The following is a 20,970-nucleotide window of genomic DNA, read 5'->3' on the forward strand; positions in this document are numbered from 1 at the left end:
AATGCCCAACCTGGGGCTTGAACCCACAAACCTTGAGATCATGACCTGAACCAAAATCAAGAGTCAGATGCTTGACCAACTGAACCACCCAGGCGCCTCCAAGTGTATTTTTTTTTTATTTTATTTTTTTATTTTTTATTTTTTCAACGTTTATTTATTTTTGGGACAGAGAGAGACAGCGCATGAACGGGGGAGGGGCAGAGAGAGAGGGAGACACAGAATCGGAAACAGGCTCCAGGCTCTGAGCCATCAGCCCAGAGCCCGACGCGGGGCTCGAACTCACGGACCGCGAGATCGTGACCTGGCTGAAGTCGGACGCTTAACCGACTGCGCCACCCAGGCGCCCCTCCAAGTGTATTTTTAATAAGCCTTCTGTCTGTATCTTTTCTTTCTTGACTCTTTTTCCTACAACTTAGCAGTCGCCTATGGTCATCTGGGTAGTTCTCTAAGCCTTATCCTGAACTTTCATCCTGAGACTACTCTTTGCTGGCAGACTATGTTGTGCTTTTCTTTCTTTATTTCTCTTTCCTTCTTTCTTTTTTTCTTTTCTTTCCTTTTCTTTCTTTCTTCCGTTATTTCTTTCTTCCTTTATTTCTGTTTTTTTTGAATCACATACTTGTTTTTCTTAGTGTTCTCTTATGTTGAAACACATCTTTTTGTAACCTTCTAAGAAAGGGTATATGAAAAGCATCTGCTTTTGGCTCCTTGCACATCTGGAAATATCAATATTACTAGTCTTACATTTGATTCATACTATGACTAGCTGTAGAATTCTAGGTAGGGAACCATTTTCCCTCAGAAATTGAAAGCCTTGTTCTGCTGTCTTCTCACATCCATATCGACTGACCTTAGACCTCTAAGGCCATACCAGTTGTTCTGCTCTGGGTGAGTACTTATGCACAGTACTCGGGCTTTTTACTGTGGAGTTTCATGTCCTCCAGTTTTTGCACATGTTTCTTGTATTACTAGTTGATGACTCCCTGTTGTCATCCTGTGTCTTCTCTTTCTGGAAGTCCTGCAGCTCTGGTTGTTAAACCTTTTGAATTGACCCCTTGATTTTCTTATACTTTCTTTTTATGCTTCTCTGATTTTTTTATTCTACTTGTTTAGAGAGATATCTACTCTATTTTTCAAAACCTAGGTTGCTTTTTTTAAAAACTTTTTTAATGTTTATTTATCTTTCAGAGAGAGAATGTGTGAGCGGGGAGGGGCAGAGAGAGAGGGAGACAGAGGATCCAAAAGGGGCTCTGTGCTAACAACAGAGAGCTGAAGCCGGCCACTTAACTGAGCCACCCAGGCACCCCATGTTTTAAAAAATATTTTTATGTTGCATTTTTAATTACAATTCTGATTTTTTTAATTTTTGAGAGTTTTTTCCTATTTTCTAGCCTCCTCCCCCTTTTTAAATGGCATCATCTTTTTATTTCTTGAAGCAATATTGTTTCTTATCTGAGGATACTAGTGATGGTTTTTCTTCTGTCCTCTGCTTATTTCCTCCAAATTTCTGCTGTCGTATTGGAGCCTCTCCTCAAATATCAAGTCCTTGACTGACTGTCTGCATTAAGAAAAGGCACTCATAAAGTTAACTGTTTTTCATGGGTGGGACTTACAGACCAGCAGACTTCACCGTAAAAAAGCAAAAGAGCCTGCTTTTTCACAGGGACGTTCCTATTTGTTGGCATCTGGGTCCTTCTCTGGAGCCTGTCAGTTTCTGCCAGAGTCCTCCCTGGGGAAGAGTGAACCTGGCGGTCGCTGTGCGAGAAAGAGAAGGGCTGGGTTGGAATATACGGCTCTTGGTTGTACAAGTTCCTGTGCTTTCTGTCCAGCCCATTGCCCATTCAGGTCTGTTCTAGAATTGAGAGCCTTGGGAATTTTTTTCTCTACAAGATAAATGTCTGCTCTTTGCCTGGGTTGTTGAAGGGGCAGTTACCATGGTGGGTGGAGTGAGGGAGCAGCCCGAGGGCGTGTAACTACTCCATATTGACTGTGAGTCAGTACTGCTGTGTTTCAGGACCCTTCTCTCCTGTGTGCTGCCTCCAGAGTGAGTCCTCCTGGGGTCTGCAGCCAGTGGGCTCCAGGCCTGTTCTACAGACCCCTGGGCTGTGACCCACCCACCCTGTCCTGTAGGTCAACACTCTTCCTGTTTCCGCCCTCCACACACATCACTGTCACTTCTCACCTGTCAGCCGCTTTTCTTCTCCATTGGTCCTTCTGGCTTTATACCTTTTCAAATATAGCTTTAATTTCAGAAGAGATTGGAGGTAAGCCCCTGGGTCTAAAATGTGTTTTACTGAGTTGCCTTTCACATGAACAGAAAATCCAACCAAATCTTTTTTCTCTTTCCTTTTTTTTTTTTTTTTTTTTTAAGGAATAGTGTGCTTTCTAAAATATTATCTGTCTCATTCTTGGTAAGCTGTCAGTAACATGTATTAAGGTTTGATAAAGGGTCCAAATGATGCTTCTGGGTGAAAATGTATCCAATTTCCTAAGCTATAATTTTAAATATGTGTGAGTTAAGTCTTTTTCACTATACTTCGATCCATAATCCTCTTATTTTCTTTAGAATTTTTATTAAATACATCATTGCTGAATTGCTTTTATGTATAAGTATATTTAAAGTGGAACATTTGTATTATAAATATTTTGTGTGTCTTTTTGGGGTTTGTAAGATTTTTAAATATTTCATGTTGTATGTTTATCTTCCTTCCTTGTTGTTGTTTATTAGGCATTTGATTTCTTTTCAAAATTGTGGGGTTCCATAGTGTAATGGTTAGCACTCTGGACTCTGATTTCTTTTCAAAATAGTCCCCAGCAAGAGTAAAACTATCACTTAACATTACTCAAGTGTCTGATTTTTTGTTTGTTTAAAACTTCTTAATATGTCAGTGCCTGAAAAGTAAAAGTTACAAAAGATGAAGTTTAAAATTTTTTTTAGTGTTTATTTTTTTTAATTTTTTTTAATGTTTACTTATTTTTGAGAGGGAGACACAGAGCATGAGTGGGGGAGGGGCAGAGAGAGAGGGAGACACAGAATCTGAAGCAGGCTCCAGGCTCTGAGCTGTCAGTGCAGAGCCCGACGCGGGGCTCGAACCCACGAACCTGGAGATCATGACCTGAGCTGAAGTCAGATGCTCAACAGACCAAGCCACCCAGGCACCCCGAATGTTTATTTTTGAGAGAGACAGAGACAGAGTGTGAGCGGGGCAGGGGCAGAGAGAAAGGGAGACAGAATCCAGATCAGGCTCCAGGCTCTGAGCTGTCAGCACAGAGCCTGACACTGGGCTCGAACTCGCAAACTGCGAGATCATGACCTGAGCCGAAGTTGGACGCTTAACCAACTGAGCCACCCAGATGCCCCACGAAAGATGAAGGTTTAAATCAATTATTTCATCTGAGCTTCTACAGTGAGAATTTCGATTAGGATTAATGTCAATGTTTGCATATATTAATTTTTACATAATTTCAAATAGCATTTTAAGTGTATTTGGTACTTCTCAGAATTTTATTGTTACCTCTGTTCATAATATCTAAACTAAATTTTATCTCTGAAATTGAACCCTTAAACTATTATAGTTTTCCAGATTGTCTACCAACCTCGATTATAGAAGGTATTAGATTTATCTATAATATCTAAAGTGTATTAATCCTAGATAGATGACTTCTCATTGCCAAACTGAGATGTCAGTTTTAATGAAAACTAGGAAACATTGTGGCATCATCACCAGATATGATAGATCTACCATAAACATTTTTAAAGGTATGTGTGAGGAAACTTTAAAAAGAATCCTTTTATTTATGATGATATCAACAGTTTTAGGGACTATATCGATGTACAATAATGTACTATTTATATACATTGGATGCAGAACCAATTGAGCCCCCCAGAAAAGTTGGATGCAGAACAGATTGAGCCCCCCCAGGTGCCCCAGTAGTATACAATTTGATATCCATGGGTCTCAGTTCTGAGTGCACACCAGAGTTACTTACAAGTTGAGTAAACGACCTCTGTGTGCATAGAACCCAAACCAAAGCTGTGGATTAAAATCTCCTAGGTAGGCTCAGCACTTTTTTTTTCTTTTTCCCTTATTTCTTCTTCCTTTTCATCATAGGTAATTCTGATATGTATTTGGGGTGGAAGACCATTTATTTCTTAGGACTGAGTATGTTTGCTGTAGGAAGATACCTAATTTTTAAAAATTTAGCAGTTTATATACAACAAATGGAACATAGGTTATGTGAACATTGATTCCAATATAAAAGAAATGGAATTTAGGAATAGTAAGATCGGAAAGCATGAGAGTTTCACATTTCTAGTAAAATAATCACTTGATTAGTTGAGAATTAGAACATTTAAAACTTACTAAACACTCTAAGTTGTGTCTGCTCGTTTATTGATGGCATTGATAGCATAAATGGATATTTTTACAAAATTATCATGAATGTCATTCTCACTGTTAGTTGAACACTGTTTTTGATCAGGGGAAAGGAAAGGGTTACTTTGAGTTAAGCACTTTTTTTTTTTATTTTCAAGTGTTTGTTTATTTTTGAGAGAGAGAGAGAGAGAGAGAGAGAGCAGGGGAGGGTCAGGGAGACAGGGAGATACAGAATCCGAAGCAGGCTCCAGGCTCCGAGCTGTCAGCACAGAGCCCGACACGGAGCTCGAACCCACGAACCGCGAGATCATGACCTGAGCCAAAGTCTGATGCTTAACCAACTTAGCCACCCCAGCGCCCCTAAGTACTTTTCTGTAAGTGCTGCTTTTACATTCAGTGTATGGGAAGATGATCAATTTTATTTGGGTCCTTGAATTTTAGGTTTGGTTACTCCTCCTAACTAGCTGTGTGAACTCTTCTTCTCCTTAAGATAATACCTGTGGTTTCTTCCAGGTGTGGAATTCAGTGGGCTTTGATTCTAGGATTAATTGATTTCTAAGCTTGAGAAAGTGGATTCATTGCAAAGGATGTTATTTTAAATACACACACACACACACACACACACACACACACACTTTAACAACTCTGTTCTATTCTGTCATACAAACATGCCATAATTTAGTTAGCCAGTCTCCTCATGGTAGATACTCTGGTTGTTTTCTACTACAATGAGTTGGGTTATTGAGGTTAAGTCAAAAGTGATATATTTTAAGTGACTGTTGTTGCAAATAACTCTCTAGAAATACTTGCCAGTTAATACTTCTGTCAGCAGTCCTTGAGAAAGCTTTTTATGCTCATACTCACCAGCTCTGGGAATCACCAAGATGGAACATTTTTGGCAGGTTGAAAGAATTGCATCTTGTGGTTTTAATTTGTAGGGGTTTTTTTAGTTATAAGTGAAATTGATTATCATTTTATATTTTACTAATCATTTATATTTAGTTTCTTATTTATGAGCAATTTATATCTATTTTTCATCTTTCTATTGGGCTTTTAATCTTCTTATGTTGATATATGATATTTGGATAAATTAAAGAACAGAGTACATTGTGACATATATAATAACTGTGTTTTTCAAGTTTCTCATGGATCTTCCTCCTTTTCTGTGGTAACATTTGCCACTGTGAAGTTTTTTTTTTTTTTTTTTTTTTAAATTTTTTTTTTTTTTTCAACGTTTATTTATTTTTGGGACAGAGAGAGACAGAGCATGAACAGGGGAGGGGCAGAGAGAGAGGGAGACACAGAATCGGAAACAGCCTCCAGGCTCTGAGCCATCAGCCCAGAGCCTGACGCGGGGCTCGAACTCATGGACCGCGAGATCGTGACCTGGCTGAAGTCGGACGCTTAACCGACTGCGCCACCCAGGCGCCCCAGCCACTGTGAAGTTTTAAATGTTCATGTAGTCAGGGGCGCCCAGATGGCTCAGTCAGTTAAGTGTCCGACTTCAGCTCAGGTCATGATCTCATGGTTCATGAGTTCAAGCCCCACCTCAGGCTCTGTGCTGACAGCTCAGAGCCTGGAGCCTGCTTTGAATTCTGTGTCTCCCTCTCTTTCTGCCCCTTCCCCACTCACGCTCTGTCTCTCCCTCTCAAAAACAAATAGACATTAAAAAAATTTTTTTTCAATGTTCCTGTAGTCAAATTGAACAGTCTTTTATGAGTTTTGAATTTGGTATCTTGCCTACCATGGTTTCCTACTCTGAGATTACATATACATTCACTCCTGCATTGTTCTGGAACTTTTATTCAGTTTTACACATTTGTATTTTTTATCTATCTGGCATCTGTTGTCTTGTTAGTAAGGGATTCACAGACTTAAAAAGGTTTAGCTGGCAAATTTGATGTAATAGTGAAATATATATAGCCTTTCAGTATATCCTTTCATCCTCAAAAATAAAATACATGTAATACTTAAAAGACACATAGCTGATCCTTAGTGACCTTGCCTGAAAGACCAATAGCTCTTTCACACGGTGGCTGGTAAAGATGGCTCCGACCACCATATAAAACGTCTTTGAGAGATAGTGTAATTATTTCTGAGAGAAAAAATGATACTTAGACATGCGTTTGATGGAGAGATATTTTATAAACCAGGTGTATTTCTAATAGGACATTGAATTTGTTTAAACAGACTTAAAAAATATATTTTTTTAATGTTTATTCCTTTTTGAAAGAGAGAGAGAGAGAGACAGAGTACAAACAGGGTGGGGGGGGGTGGGGATAGAGAGAGAGGGAAACGCAGAATCCGAAGCAGGCTCCAGGCTCCGTACTGTCAGCACAGAGCCTGATGCCAGCTCGAACTCACAGACCGTGAGATCCTGACCAGAGCCAAAGTCAACCACCCAGGCGCCCCTGTTTAAACAGCCTTTTCTTATGTGGATCCTGAGAAACTTAACAGAAACCCATGGGGGAGGGGAAGAAAAAAAAAAAAAAAAGAGGTTAGAGTGGAAGAGAGCCAAAGCATAAGAGACTCTTAAAAACTGAGAACAAACTGAGGGTTGATGGGGGGTGGGAGGGAGGGGAGGGTGGGTGATGGGTATTGAGGGGGGCACCTTTTGGGATGAGCACTGGGTGTTGTATGGAAACCAATTTGACAATAAACTTCATATATTGAAAAAAAAATAAACAACCTTTTTAGCATAATTCTGGGAGAGTTGACATTTAAGTGAAAGGTACTCCTGCCTTTCTCCTCTCCACTCCCATCCTCCCTCCCTTCCTGATTTATTCGTTACTTAAGTAATATTTATTGACTCTTTGGTGTGGCTCATATGAAGACGTTATGTACTCATAACTCGTGTGTGTGTGTTGGAAGACACACATATCTATAAAAGTACCGCTGGAATGATGTCTTTGGCAAGACATTTATTGATGAACAGATCATTTGAAGATAGGTCGAAAGGCCCTTTTTTGGCATAGGGGAAATGAAGCAATTTAAGTAAATTTTTAAAAAATGTTATTTGGTATTGAATCTACATACTTTAGAAGAAAATAAAAATGGTTATATGGTGGCTAGAACTTTAATGGTAGGAATTTTCTATGAATTGTACTGGTAATTTCCTTTTGTTTCCAGGTTCACTTTGACGGCTGGAACAGCTGCTATGATTACTGGGTAGATGCGGATTGCCCTGATATTCACCCTGTGGGCTGGTGTTCAAAAACCGGGCATCCTCTTCAGCCTCCTTTGAGTAAGAGACGCAAGGATAACTTAAATTGAATGTTTCCATTTTCTTATGTAGGGTGCTTAATATTTTCTTTGCTCCTATCATTTTCTTTCTACTGTTTTCTCTCCTGTATGTTTGTTCTCCATGAATCCTGTTCTTCTTCCCACATTTTCCATTATGTGGTAGTCACAAAAACATAAAAGAAAAAAAAATAATGTTTGAAAAGCACAGTTTATGTAGATTTTTAAACTTTTATTTAGAAGGACTCATCACCTTTCAAAATTGGTACTGAATTTTTGGAAGACAGTTCTCTTAGGCTATTAAAGTCTAATGTATCAGTAGTGGCTTTATACTGTAGTTTTGCAAAATGTTACCATTGGGAGAAACTGTACAGAGTGTAAAAGGGCTCTCCCTATCTATTGTTGCTTAAAACTGCATGTGATTTACAGTAACCTCAGTGCAGAGTCCCTTTAAGTTCAATTTTTTTTTTAAATGTGCACTGCGAATTTGACATACTATGATTTCAACTTTGAAGGAAAGCATATACATTGTAGCAGAAAATATGTAGAAAATACAGTAGATTATCGTGGGGTTTTTAAAAGTTTAGTGTGCAGTCCCCTGTTTTAGTGGCTTCACTTGTTTCCAGGTTCATGTAGAAGCTGCATAAAAGTAAAGAAATCCACATGCATGCTGTTTGTTGCAGTATATTTAAAATAACAAACCTTGGAAACAAAGATTAGTTAAATTCTGGTGCACTCATGATACAGACACTGTGCAACAATCATAAAGAATATTATCATTGAGATGGAAAGATTTTTAAGACATGAAGTTAAAGAACAAAGAAAAAAATGTTTCAGAACAGTGCACATTGGTGCTATCCCTTGTATGCGACAAAATGATACAAGACCAAAGACTTGATACATGTGTATGTATATATTCATAGAGGTATATATGGGAATGCTTAGAACAGAGTCTAGCACATTACACAGGGACATAAGTGGTCAGCATAAGGGAGCATTATAAAACACGGAGGGGGTAGCATGTTTGAAATTTTCAGTGTACAAGTATTCGTAAACTAATTATGTTATTTACTTGAAGATCGTTTAGCATCTCCTCATTAATTCACAATTAGGTATTTCTGGAATTTATAGCCTTGATAGAGGGTTAGATCAAAGTGTACCATTTCGCTGTTGAAGAAAGATCAATAGTGTGAACAAAAGCATAGGGAAAAATCTTTAAAGACTTTTAAGATACTTGTAATTTTTGTTTCACAGCCTTTGGTTAACTTTATGCCCCTTCCTTTCTCTTCTCGCTTTTTCTTCCCCTTGCTTTCTTATAGGCTCCTTAGAATTAATGGAAGCTTCAGAACATGGCGGATGTTCAACCCCAGGATGTAAAGGGATTGGTCATTTTAAGAGAGTGAGACACCTGGGCCCTCACAGGTATGTGGTGCTGCCACTCAAGTGGGAATTCCTTACGTGGTCAGATAGAGAGTGCCTGTCCCACCTGTGTATAAGATCGTGGTTTCCATGCATGCTAAATACATGTGAGGTAGTTATCTATAAAAAAAAAAAAAATGTGGTTACCATGGTGATCCTGGAAAAACGAGGAGTATGTCTTTAGTTAAGTGTTTCTGGGAGAAAATGCATTCACAGTTTAAAATAGGTTTGCTCTAGCTATTTGCCTTTTCTTGATAGCCAGACTAGTTGTATAGATACCTTCTGAAAGAGTCACTCTGGGTTGACCGTTAATAATGAGAAGAGGGCAGGCCCTGTTTGGTAAAATCTGGTATGATTGGGGGACGCAACAGTTTGAATAAAGAGAGTTGAGATTATCACAGATTATCAGCACAGATCACAAGAAGCACAGATATGAATAGTCAAACTATGCACTGATTCAAAACAATATTTTTCAATATTTTTCTCTGACCCCCTCAGGAACTTCAAAAAGAAACCAAATTTATACATTAGAAATTTGATGTACTGTTTAGGCAATGTGGGGGTCCTTGTAGACATTTAAAAATATATTGCTGAACACTGAGGTTTTCAAGGGACAAAAGCATCACCTGTTTAGAGATGTGTTAAAATAATCCTTTGTCAGTGTAAATGTTCTAACTGCAAGTTAATTGGATTGCCTAGTGAGGAAGGGGATCCCTTGTTTACCTAGTTTGTGCCCATTGTGAATCCAGGTCTTTTGAAAAATCTGAAGATTGTGCTGCCTGTGCCTCTGGGAGTTCATAGGAATTGTAAAATGGGTGTAATTATTTTCTCCTCTTTCTTTATTTCATCTCTGCATCCTCAAATATTGCTTATCTTCCTTTTGCAACACTCCTTGTGGGGTTTATATGGGATTCAGTCTGTTCCAGAGTAAATAGTGTGAACATAGGGTCCTGATTACATTTGCAGATATCCATTTAAAAATCCTTTTCAGTGTTTGTATAACTGCAAACCTGGAGTTACATGATTAGTTGGAAGAGTGTTAAAAATATCGTGTCTTAAAAGTTTGTTCGGTATTGCTGAGTGAAGGTGGCTGGATTATTTTCAGACATATTTTAAGTCTACATGCCAGAAATAACTCATTAGCATGCTAAATTTCCATTATATACTAATAAATTATTTCCTGCAGTAAATACTTTTGAGTTTTTTTCAATAATAACTCATGTTTATTGAGCATGTATTTACTCCACACGGCATACTGCTCTAATTGTTTTACAAGTATGAATAACCTTCAAAAAACCCCTATTAGTTTTAGTATTATTTTCTTCCAATGTTTTTTTACGTTCATTTATTTGTTTTGAGAGAGAGAGAGTGCTTGTGTGTGCAGTGGAGAGGGGCAGAGAGAGGGAGGGAGAGGGAGAATCTCAAGCAGGCTCTGTGCCCACAGCACAGAGCTTGATGTGAAGCTAGAGCTCACAACTGCGAGATCATGACCTGAGCCGAGATCAAGAAGTCATACAGACAAAGACAGATACCATATGTTTTCACTCTTGTGTGTATGCTGAGAAACTTAACGGAAGACCATGGGGGAGGGGAAGGAAAAAAAAAAAGTTAAGGAGAGAGCCAAACCATAAGAGACTCTTAAAACCTGAGAACATGGGGCACCTGGGTGGCTCAGTCGGTTAAGCGTCCGACTTCAGCTCAGGTCATGATCTTGCGGTTTGTGGGTTCAAGCCCCGCGTCAGGTTCTGTGCTGACAGCTCGGAGCCTGGAGCCTGCTTCAGATTCTGTGTCTCCCTTTCTCTCTGCCCCTCTCCCGCTCACACTCTGTCTCTCTCTCTGTCTCTCTCAAAAATAAATAAACATTAAAATTAAAAAAAAAACAAAACTGAGAACAATCTGAGGGTTGATGGAGAGTGGGAGGGAGGAGAGGATGGGTGATGGGCATTGAGGAGGGCACCTGTTGGGATGAGCACTGGGTGTTGTATGGAAACCAACTTGAAAATAAATTTCATATAAAAAAAAAAAAGTCGGATGCTGAACTGACTGAGCCACCCAGGGGTGCCTTTTCCAAATTTCGATGAGGCCACTGTGGCACTGGAGAGACAGCTGGTGTGAGGGGAACAGGGAATGGCACCCAGTCTATCTGTGCTATTGACCACTGCCCTCTGGCTGCCTCACAAGGCACTGCTCCATGAATTAGTTATAGACCCAACCTTCAAAGAACTCAGGGACTAATGGAAATATGAAAGCTGCACATAATTTAATTTAAACATAAGATACAAAGCAGTAACTAATATTGAACCTTTGTCAAATGTACCTTTCTACTGCACAACCCCAAGATGTTCATTGGAGTGAAGGTAGTTTGCTCAAATTATGAAGGAAAAGAATAAAGAAGTCTTAAAATTGCATGAAAATTGAGATTACGCTATTGGGGTTCAGTTGAAAATTACAAAAAGAATTGTTTTGGCCTTCTGGGAAGGAAACCCACCTTACAGCAACGTCCATCATCTCTTTACCATCATGCTTTAGGTCTGAGCAGAGAGGTTTGCTGTCACGGCAGGGTCTTTGGTGACAATCCTGTCCCCTGCCTGATGGACTGGCGCTCATTATGGCCACCTTTTCCCAACTGTGCCACTGACCTCCGGGGGTTCCTCAGCTGGGCCACAGCCATTTCTAAAAGTTTAAGTGATTATGTTTGGAGCATTTCTTCAGAGATATGCAGTATTGTATTTGTTAAAAGAAGGGGGAAATTACAAGGAGAATCATGTAAGATTTTTATGGAGAAATGTGGTAATGAAACCTTTCAGTGGGGGCACCTGGGTGGCTCAGTCAGTTAAGCATTCGACTCTTGGTATCAATTCCGGTCATGACCTCACAGTTGTGAGATATAGCCCCACATCGGGCTCTGCACTGAGTGAGGAGCCTGTTTGGGATTCTCTCTCTCCCTCTCTCTGCCCCTCCCCAACGTGCACTCTGTCTCAAAAGAAAACGATCAACATTAAAGAAAAAGAAACCTTTCAGTGGAATTGGAACTAGTCCGTCTTCCACTCAAAGAAGTAGACCTCATGGCTTCAAAGACATGTGTTGATAAAGAAGCAGCGTTTGTTTCTGTGCCAAAAGGAGGGCACAACTAGCAGTTCTGTGGGTGAGTCCAGGCCAGAGTTATTGGTTGACAAGAGCCTCGGGATGCCGTTCAAAGCACCCAACGGCCATTGTCAGGTCCTGCTGCATCGTGTCTTCCATTTTTCTTGGCCCTTTCAGCTGGCTCTCCTGAGTCTCCCTGACTGTGCTGTCCGGTTTACAACACTCAGAGCTCTGTATGTGGAAGGATATTAATCCTTCACAGGCACAGCCGGTTTTCCATTTCATTAGTAGACTGTGGAAGAGCTGCAACATCATGGATATTCTTTGAAAGGTTCATTTCACTGGCACTTATTTTTGTCCTTGCTGAGAAGGCTGTGTTTAGGAAAACATAATGAGAAAATTCTCTTTGGATTAATTTACTGAGAAACTACATAAATCAAAACATGCATTCTTTGCTTAGATAACAAGGAAAGTTGCTCTTTTAGCAAGAATAATCCACTTTATGAACACGTAAGCAAAAGGCTATGTTTTGACTAGCAGTTGTTGTTTGCCTCTCTGAAAAATTATAATAGTTGAATTTGATGTAAGAGGTGTTAGAAATAGAACATGTGTCTCGGCAGTGAAATTTGAGAGTGTTATGTTTTCAGATGTTGAAATGTAAATAATCAGTGAGTGAGTTGAATGTGGACATTATTCTTATCCCCAGGGATATTCAGTAGTCAGATTGCTTACTCCTGTCTCTAGCAAGGGAGCATTAATCTGGGTTTTATCATGGTGTTTCCCTTTGGTGATTCATTCATTTGGGCTACTGAAAGGTCAAAGAATGGGAAGTGATGAAAAGAGAACTAACGTTATATGAAAGTAGATATTCTGCGTATCTAGTGCCTTCAGAAGTAAATCTTTTCTACATAAGATTTGATCTTGGAGAAAATAAACAAGAAAAAAAAATGGAGAGTATTTCCAACAGCTTCTAAAAGGTACTGGTAAAGTCCATGGAAAGTTTTAAAAGTTAGTACCTTTGGACACACACCTGCACACTCTAAACAGCATATTATTTCAGCATCCATCCATCCATGCATCGAACATACACTTACTGAGTGCCTGCTTCGTGTCAGTGCTCAGTTAGGTGACGGGCTGCACAGAGGGAGGGTCCCTACCTCCAAGGAGGCCAGTCTGGTGTAAACAGATTTTGTAGAGCTGTGAATGGAGTAGCACCCTTTTCCTGTAGGAAGCGGAGAGGCTTCACAAATGAGTCGTGTTACAGAGCTCTTAATGTTGTGGTTTATTTTTGCTGATGCACGTTTACATCGTAGGGGTTAAGTGTTACTCCTCTTCTCCTTTTTGAGTAATCGTAACAGGTGATGTTCATTGAGGACTTCCTGTGTTCCAGTCTGCGTGCCACACTTACCTGTGTGATCTCACTAAATCCTCACAGCAGCTCTGTGAAGCAGGTACTCTTGTCATCTCTGGTTTAAAGTGAAGACACAGGTTTGGAATCGTTATGTGCACGCCCAAGGGTCAGACAGTGGCAGAACCAGGATTCGACCCAGGCTTGTGTGGCTCTTAAGTCTCTGCTTGTAACTCCTGGACTCTCGCATAAAGCACAGTGGCCTGATAGAGCCTGCCTCATGTTTTTTACAGGTTTTTGTCATGACGGAGTGTGGCAATGACTATGCGATCATTTAGAAAACCTCAGGTGTTACCTAATTGTTTAAATAAACATATTCTCAATGAAAAGGATTTTAAAGGTGACGTGGGGAGCAGTGAAGAAGACAGTCCTTCCACCTTTCCTAATAAGCTGGACCCGTCTTTCCTGGGAAAAACTGCCTCCTTAGAGGGGCTGGTGGGATATTTGTATGTAGAGCTGACAGGGAATTGTCTGCTAATAGAACAGGGTGTACTCTAGTACAATTCGATGGTAGATAGTTGTGTAATCCTACGTGAATCTCTTCCTCTGCTCCCTGAGGAACTATGTAATGGTAAAGAGTTGCGTGTATATGTATACATGTGTGTACCCATGTATACGTGACATACGCTGCTTAGTACATGAGAAACTGGAGATGATTAGAAGCCTGGTGGGAACCCACTGTCTCCACAGAAGTTTGATCGGCACTGGTGAGTTGTGAAGTTACTGGCTTTTAAAACTGTGTGAACTTTGTAAATGTGAGAACACGGAAACTGGCCAAGAGGTTAAGTATTGGCAGAATACATACTAGCTAGAGGACAGCAGCATCTGGCTAGAAGATGGTACTGAGATGGCTTGGATTGTCACAGATTAAAGATAAGGACATTCTTTGCTATTGCAGGGTACTATCTGCCCCCATCCAGTGTGGCAGGGGACAGCCAGAGTTCAACATCTGACTCTGCCAAGAGCCGATGGACTGACACTGAGCAAGTTCCCTTTTTTAAGCTCCGTTTCTACATCTGCAAAACGATCATTAGACGAGGAGCAGCTTCCTGGGGTTGTGGGAGTTAAGTGAGAAAGTGCAAGGAAAGCGCCTAGCGTGTGTGTGTGTGTGTGATGTGCTCGAGCCGCGGAAATTGCTGCTGTTAGCATCCTCGTTTTACGAGTGAGAAGACGGAGCCTCACAAGTTGTGCTTACTCATCAGCCAGGAGTGGATGGAGCAGCAGAGCATGTTTAGACCAGGTTCCTGATTTCTGCCCAGGGCACTGGTCACCCCTCTGGATGGTCATCCCCTATCCCTGGAGCACACTTCAGTTGCGTTTTGTGGCATCCCCCCACCCACCCTGTTTTTTATCTTCTCCCACTTTGGGAACCCACTGGCTTCCCCCTTTATCCCATAGCAGGTATAAGAGTGCTAGGTGTATAAACCCACTTTACTTCTCTCAGGGTTCGAGACTCGAAGAGAAGGTGTTAATGTAAAATCGATAACTAATAGATCCTGCCTTGATAGATCCTCCTGACCCATTGGCAAATCCCTGTGTGGAGGGCTGCGATCACTTCCTCTACTTCAAGTTGAGAGTTTCGAATTCCTCTCTGGCCCTAAAAATCAAAACAGGCAGATTACGTAGACAGTAAGTCTTCTCCTGGTCTGCAGTCTTGCCAGTCTGTGAGCTGTCCAGGTTTATCTGTGGGGATCTCAGAGAGAGAGAGAGAGAGAGAGAGAGAGAGAGAGATTCTTCCTTCACTTACTCAGCAGATAGGTAAAGGGGCTGCTCTCCTGGATCTTACATTCCAAGACTTGTCAACTACGACTCTAGTCTAGTCTGTAGTTGGGGACGTAGCCCATCTAAGAACACCGTGGATCTTCCCAGTGTGGGAGCGGGCGGGGTTAAGAACAGGACTCTCATTTTCCTCACTTTCTTCGTATCTGATAAAACCTTAAGGTAGATGTACAGATAGATATTCACTAATTGGAAAGCCAGGTGCTTCACTGTGAGGGAAACATGACGGTGGCAGGATTCTAGGGATAGCAGTATACTGTTTGTTTGCCAAAAGAACTCAAAAGATTTGTATGTGGATTTTTCCCGCTGTCACAAAATGCTAAGAAGACAAATTTGCAATAAAAATACACAATGTGAAGAAAAAAGAATAGAACAAGAGTTAAAGATGACAATGTGAGGCTTGGCTACTATGTTTCCTTTCTCGGGAACAGAGATTTGAGAATAGCGGGAGGAGCTGGCTGTTTTCTTGTCTTTTTCTTCAGAAGAAGGGAGTTCATTGAAGATGATGAATTTGGTTTTAATTTTTTTTACGTTTTTATTTATTTTGAGACAGAGAGAGACAGAGTACGAGCAGGGGAGGGGCAGAGAGAGAAGGAGAGACAGAATCTGAAGCAGGTTCCAGGCTCTGAGCTGTCAGCACAGAGCCCGATGCGGGGCTCGAACTCACGGACTGCGAGATCACGACCTGAGCGGAAGTCGGACGCTTAACCGACTGAGCCACCCAGGCGCCCCAATGATGAATTTGGTTTTAAACGTATTTATTATGAGGCGACCCTGGGACGTTTAGATTTGGCCTGAAATCTGTTAAGAGTTTTATTTTTTTTTATGTTCTGTTTTGCCTGAAATCAAGGTAAAAGTAAGGCAGGGCTCCCCCTCCCTCAGGGGAGCCTCGGGGAACAGGGCTTCCTCCCCCTCTTCTGGCCTGTGGCAGTTACAGTGTGGACAGAAAACCCAAAATGTCCCTGAGCGGAGGCTGTCACCTGGGTCTTCCATCAGGACGAGTGATGGGAAGGCAGATCACACCTGCTGTGGAATTGGGGGTTGGGCGGGACATAGAAAACGGCTGAGCGTCTGCAGAGAGAGTGAGGGCCTCAGTCCCAGCAGTCCCATCGTGTGCAGACCGTGTCTGGGAGCAAGTGCTGGCTGGACCTTCCTTCCTGGGCAGGCCTGACGGCCCAGCCTTCCTGTGGGCGGTCTGATGCCCTTGCAGTAACTTCACCTCGGCTCAGCGTAGGCAGAATCGGTTTTTGTCGCTTGTGTCCATAAACACTGACGACTACACATAATCCCACGAAGAGGTCCATGAAGTACTTGAAGGATTATTGTTCCAAAGAGACGTTGGTTGGAGCTGGATTTTCCTTCCCATCACTTCTAAATGAATAAAAATGAGTTATAGTCGTGTGCCCATGCTAAGACGAATGAAATAGTATGCTTATCTTATTGAGCTACTAATAAGCACCATGTCTACTTGATTGTTTAATAAACATGCCACAATTCTTGATCTTGTCCCCAAATCTGCCTCTGTCCTCGTCATTCTCATCTCAGGGGGGAAGAAAAAGAAAAGAAAAGGCGTTCCTGTTTCCATCCAGTTCCTCAAGCCAAAAACCTAAAGGCCATTCTTAAATCCTTGTTTGAGGTCATTCCCTACTTCCCATCTACACACGGGCTCCCTTGAAGGGATCGCAGAGGTACCGTGACTGGCCCCTTTGCCTCTGTTTCAGCCACCAAATCGAAGTCACCATGATATCTTCACTCTCACATAACTTTTCTTGCTCCGATTCTGGCCCCTTGAAGTCTTGTCTCCACAAAGCATCCTGAGGGATTGTTCTGAATTGTACATCAAATTATATCATTCCCTCATTTGAAGGTCCTCCAGGGGCTTCACCTCAAACTTAAACTAAGCATCGGAACTCCTGACCAGGGCCTACCGGGCCCTACACAATACTTCCCTTGCCTGCCACGAGTGCGTGCCCTCCCTTTGCTCACACACTCGGCCATCACTGATCTCCCCCCAGGCAGGCCGAGCTCTCCCTGTGTTGGCATTACCCTTGCTGTTTCCTAGAATGCTCTTCCTCTGTGTTGACAGAGCAGGCTTCTTCCTGACCTCGAAGGCACCACTCAAAGGCTGCTGCTTCACAGGGCCCCTTCCTCCTGTACAGCCCTGTGACCCCTGTGACAGCCCCACGTTCTTTCTTCGGTCATACTCAGTGGCGTTTGTCACTGTGTAAAGTTGTCTGCTTTATATCTGCAATTGTGTAGTGCCCAACTTCCCCTAGAATATCAGCGACATGAGAGCAGAGATCTCGTCATTGTATTTTCCGTTGTGATTCCAGTGCCTAGAAAGATAATTAGCACTTAATAGATACTTGATAAATACTTGTTGAACAAATTAATGAAATAATTAAAGACAAGCCACCTAAGCATTTTAAGCCTTAGTTTGTCTCATGAGAAGCCCTCCTCATAGGGTGTCGTGAAAATTAAGCAAAACACTGAACGGAATGTACTTAGCACAGTGCTTGATATATAGTAAGTGCTCCATAAATATTACTAGTTATTTTTTTATTGTTGGGTTAGCACTATATACATTTTTGTCAACACGTGAGCATATGTTATTTATTTTTGTCTTTTGCATAGGTATCAGTGTAGCAGAATGTTTAGTTAAATAAAATTAAGGTTGTATTTTAGCTTTCAAGATACCTGTGGTAGGTTTCATAGGCCATTATCAGAATCAGGAGCATTTTCAAACTCTTCCCTCCTTCTCCTAGGAGAGTGTATCTGGTTCTCTTGGTGGAAATAGACATACATTTAAAATGTTTAAATGTTTAAAAAATGTTTAAAAAATTTTTAAATATTTAAAGTTTTTCCCTGGGTGGTTATCACCTAGAGAGAAGAAAAGAACATATAAGACACTAGAATAATTTATCCAAGATCCAAACCACTTATAGATACGAGGAGACTCCTAAAAAAACAGAGGGGCAGGATGGGCATTTAGTTGGAGGGGTTCATTATGTATTGGAGGCCTGAGATTCAGAGGTTGCCCAGTTGTTCTGAAGATGGAAAGCTGAAGCCTAGGCAGAGGATTATACTGACTTAATGTTGATTTAACAATTAGTGACCTAGATTTCCTTTGCTTGAATAACAGAAATGATCCCCACATGGGACCTGAGAGACCAACCAGGAGTCCAGGGGTCACCGATAGAAGGGAAGTGAGATAGATGGGTCATTATCCAAGTTGGCATCTGGTCTCCTTTCCTAGCAGAAACAGGATTGACTACAGATAAATATATGTATTGCTTAGCATATCAAGTGTACGTCTGGGCCTGGAGACAGGAACATGGGGGAATCTCCAACCTTTGGAGGCCAACAGGAAATGAAATGAAGGAAATGAAATGGCCTGTGGTGACCCTGAGCCTGAAGGATCACTTTAGGAAGCAGATCTGCTCCATCCGTCCATCAGTCTTTCTCTGTCCTACCTCTGACACCAACCCTCCTATGATGTCTTAAGCATTTCTCCCCTGGGGCTGATTGTTCCTACAGATACGCACAGGCTCTGCCCTTGGACCGTATACAGACAGAATCCTTCAGTGATCATTGCACAGTTGCAAAGATTTCATCAGGTTGTGTTCTGAACATCTAGTGCAAAGACATATTTTCTATCAGAATAGACTTAAATTATGTCTCAGAGATAAAATATTTCATACACTAGGGACACCTGGTGGCTTAGGTGGTTAAGTGTCCAACTCTTGATTTCAGTTCAGGTCATGATCTCACAGTTTGTGAGTTTGAGCCGCACGTTGGGCTCCTTGTTGATAGCAAAGAACCTGCTCGAGATTTTTTCTCTCTCCTTCTCACTCTTTCCGGCCCTCCCCCACTTGCGGCCTCTCCTCTGTCTCTCTCTCTCTCTTTCTTTTTCTCTCTTTCTCAAAATAAATAAACCTTAATAGAAACAAAAATATTCACAATGTATGTTTAATTCTACATATATACATATGTAAACATAACAGTTAAGTTTTAGAGTTGTATATTCTGTAGCCTGTCACTTTAATTAAAGTATGTTCTAATGGATGTTCTAAGCCTGTGCTTTTCTTTTAATATTTTAGTGCTGCCAACTGTCCCTATTCAGAAATCAATTTGAATAAAGACCGAATTTTCCCAGACCGCTTAAGTGGTGAGATGCCTCCGGCTAGTCCATCATTTCCAAGAAATAAAAGGGCAGACACAAATGAAATCTCTTCATCTCCTGAAATCAGGTAATTAAAGTGATAATATTAGTGATGTTCAGAAGTACTCCGGTTGAAAGAGGTTTTCTATCTCAGATGCTCTGTATTCTGTGGTTATCTTTTCTTGGGCATTATTGAAAATGCATTTCATTTCATGTAAAATGGTGGAGATAAGTGGTTGGACTTAAAAAAAAATGGAGAGTTGATACAAGCATATGTAAATCAGACAGGCTTTCTTATTCATTCATCTTTTAGTCACACTTCGGGGGTGTTAGAAGTTTAGAAATTCCAGTCATTTTACTTCATGCCAGTTCATGTGTCTGAATGAACTGACTGGTATATAGAGCCATCCTTTATGAGGAAGATGTCCGATTTTTTGTGAAAAATGGGTGTTCTTTTTCATGCCCATGCCAAGTACTCACATATATGTTATTGCTTTTAATTATTAAGATGTTAATTGTAGTACAGTTGACCCTTGAATGACATGAGGGTTAGGGGCACTGACCCCTTCCCCCACACAGTTGAAAATCCAAGTATAACCTTTGAGTCCCAAAGAAACTGAACTACTAATAGCCTACTGTTTACTGTTGACCGAAAGCCTAGCCAGTTATGTAAGCAGTTCATTAACACGTATTTCATATGTTATATGTATCATATACGGTATGCTTACAATAAACTAAGCTAGAGAAAAGAAAATGTTAATAAGAAAATCATAAATAAGAGAAAATACATTTATAGTAGTGTATGTATATTTATTGTAAAAAAAAAAAACAACAAAAAAAAAAACATGTATAAGTGGACCTGCTTAGTTCAAACCCATGTTGTTAAAGGGTCAACTGTATAAGCTCAGGCATTTAGTTTTGATTTCACTTGTAGAGTTGAGTTAGTATGTTTTAAGCTCTAAGTAAGGTCTGTGCCCTTACATTAACTGAGGACACTACTTAAAAAAAACAAAGCAGATTAGTGGAAAGATATGCCTTAGTACTTAGGTTTTGGAAGTTTCTTTTATGGAGTATTTTAAAACCTAAGGCTATGTAGTTTTTTATTGAAATATTTTGTAACTTCCATTCTTATAGATGATAGATATAGGTGGACATTTTAATTAATAAATCTGATTCTAAATTCACAGCAGTGCTGTTGGAGTAATGGCATTTCAAGTCTCAGTATTCTTAGAGAAAGCAATTTTATCCTCTGGATGGCGGGGGGGGAGCTAATTAATTAATAACAAGAAGAGGATTTTTTGTTTTTACCCTTAAATCCATGACTAATGAAACATAAACTCATTTTACCCAACCCAGCACTCCAAAGTGAGATCATATCATATATAAGGAACTTGAAGACAAATAAAGTACTAATTCATATAGTAACAATTACAGATACAGAGTTCATTGATTCTGACTCACAAGGTGGTGAAAGTACCTAGTGTTTAGATTTCAGAAGCCAAGGT

At 40.6% G+C, this 20,970-nt stretch overlaps 1 protein-coding gene across 1 annotated transcript in view; it reads left to right on the plus strand.

Moving 5' to 3' along the window:
* L3MBTL3 (L3MBTL histone methyl-lysine binding protein 3) overlaps nt 1-20,970 on the plus strand; it is a 125,021-nt gene that overhangs the window by 71,950 nt on the left and 32,101 nt on the right. The window contains 3 exon segments of the mRNA XM_030316321.1: nt 7,503-7,617; nt 8,933-9,035; nt 19,404-19,553. Of these exon segments, the coding sequence (XP_030172181.1) occupies nt 7,503-7,617; nt 8,933-9,035; nt 19,404-19,553 (368 nt within the window).

The sequence above is a fragment of the Lynx canadensis genome, chromosome B2 (assembly GCF_007474595.2).
Source record: "Lynx canadensis isolate LIC74 chromosome B2, mLynCan4.pri.v2, whole genome shotgun sequence".
NCBI lineage: Eukaryota > Metazoa > Chordata > Mammalia > Carnivora > Felidae > Lynx > Lynx canadensis.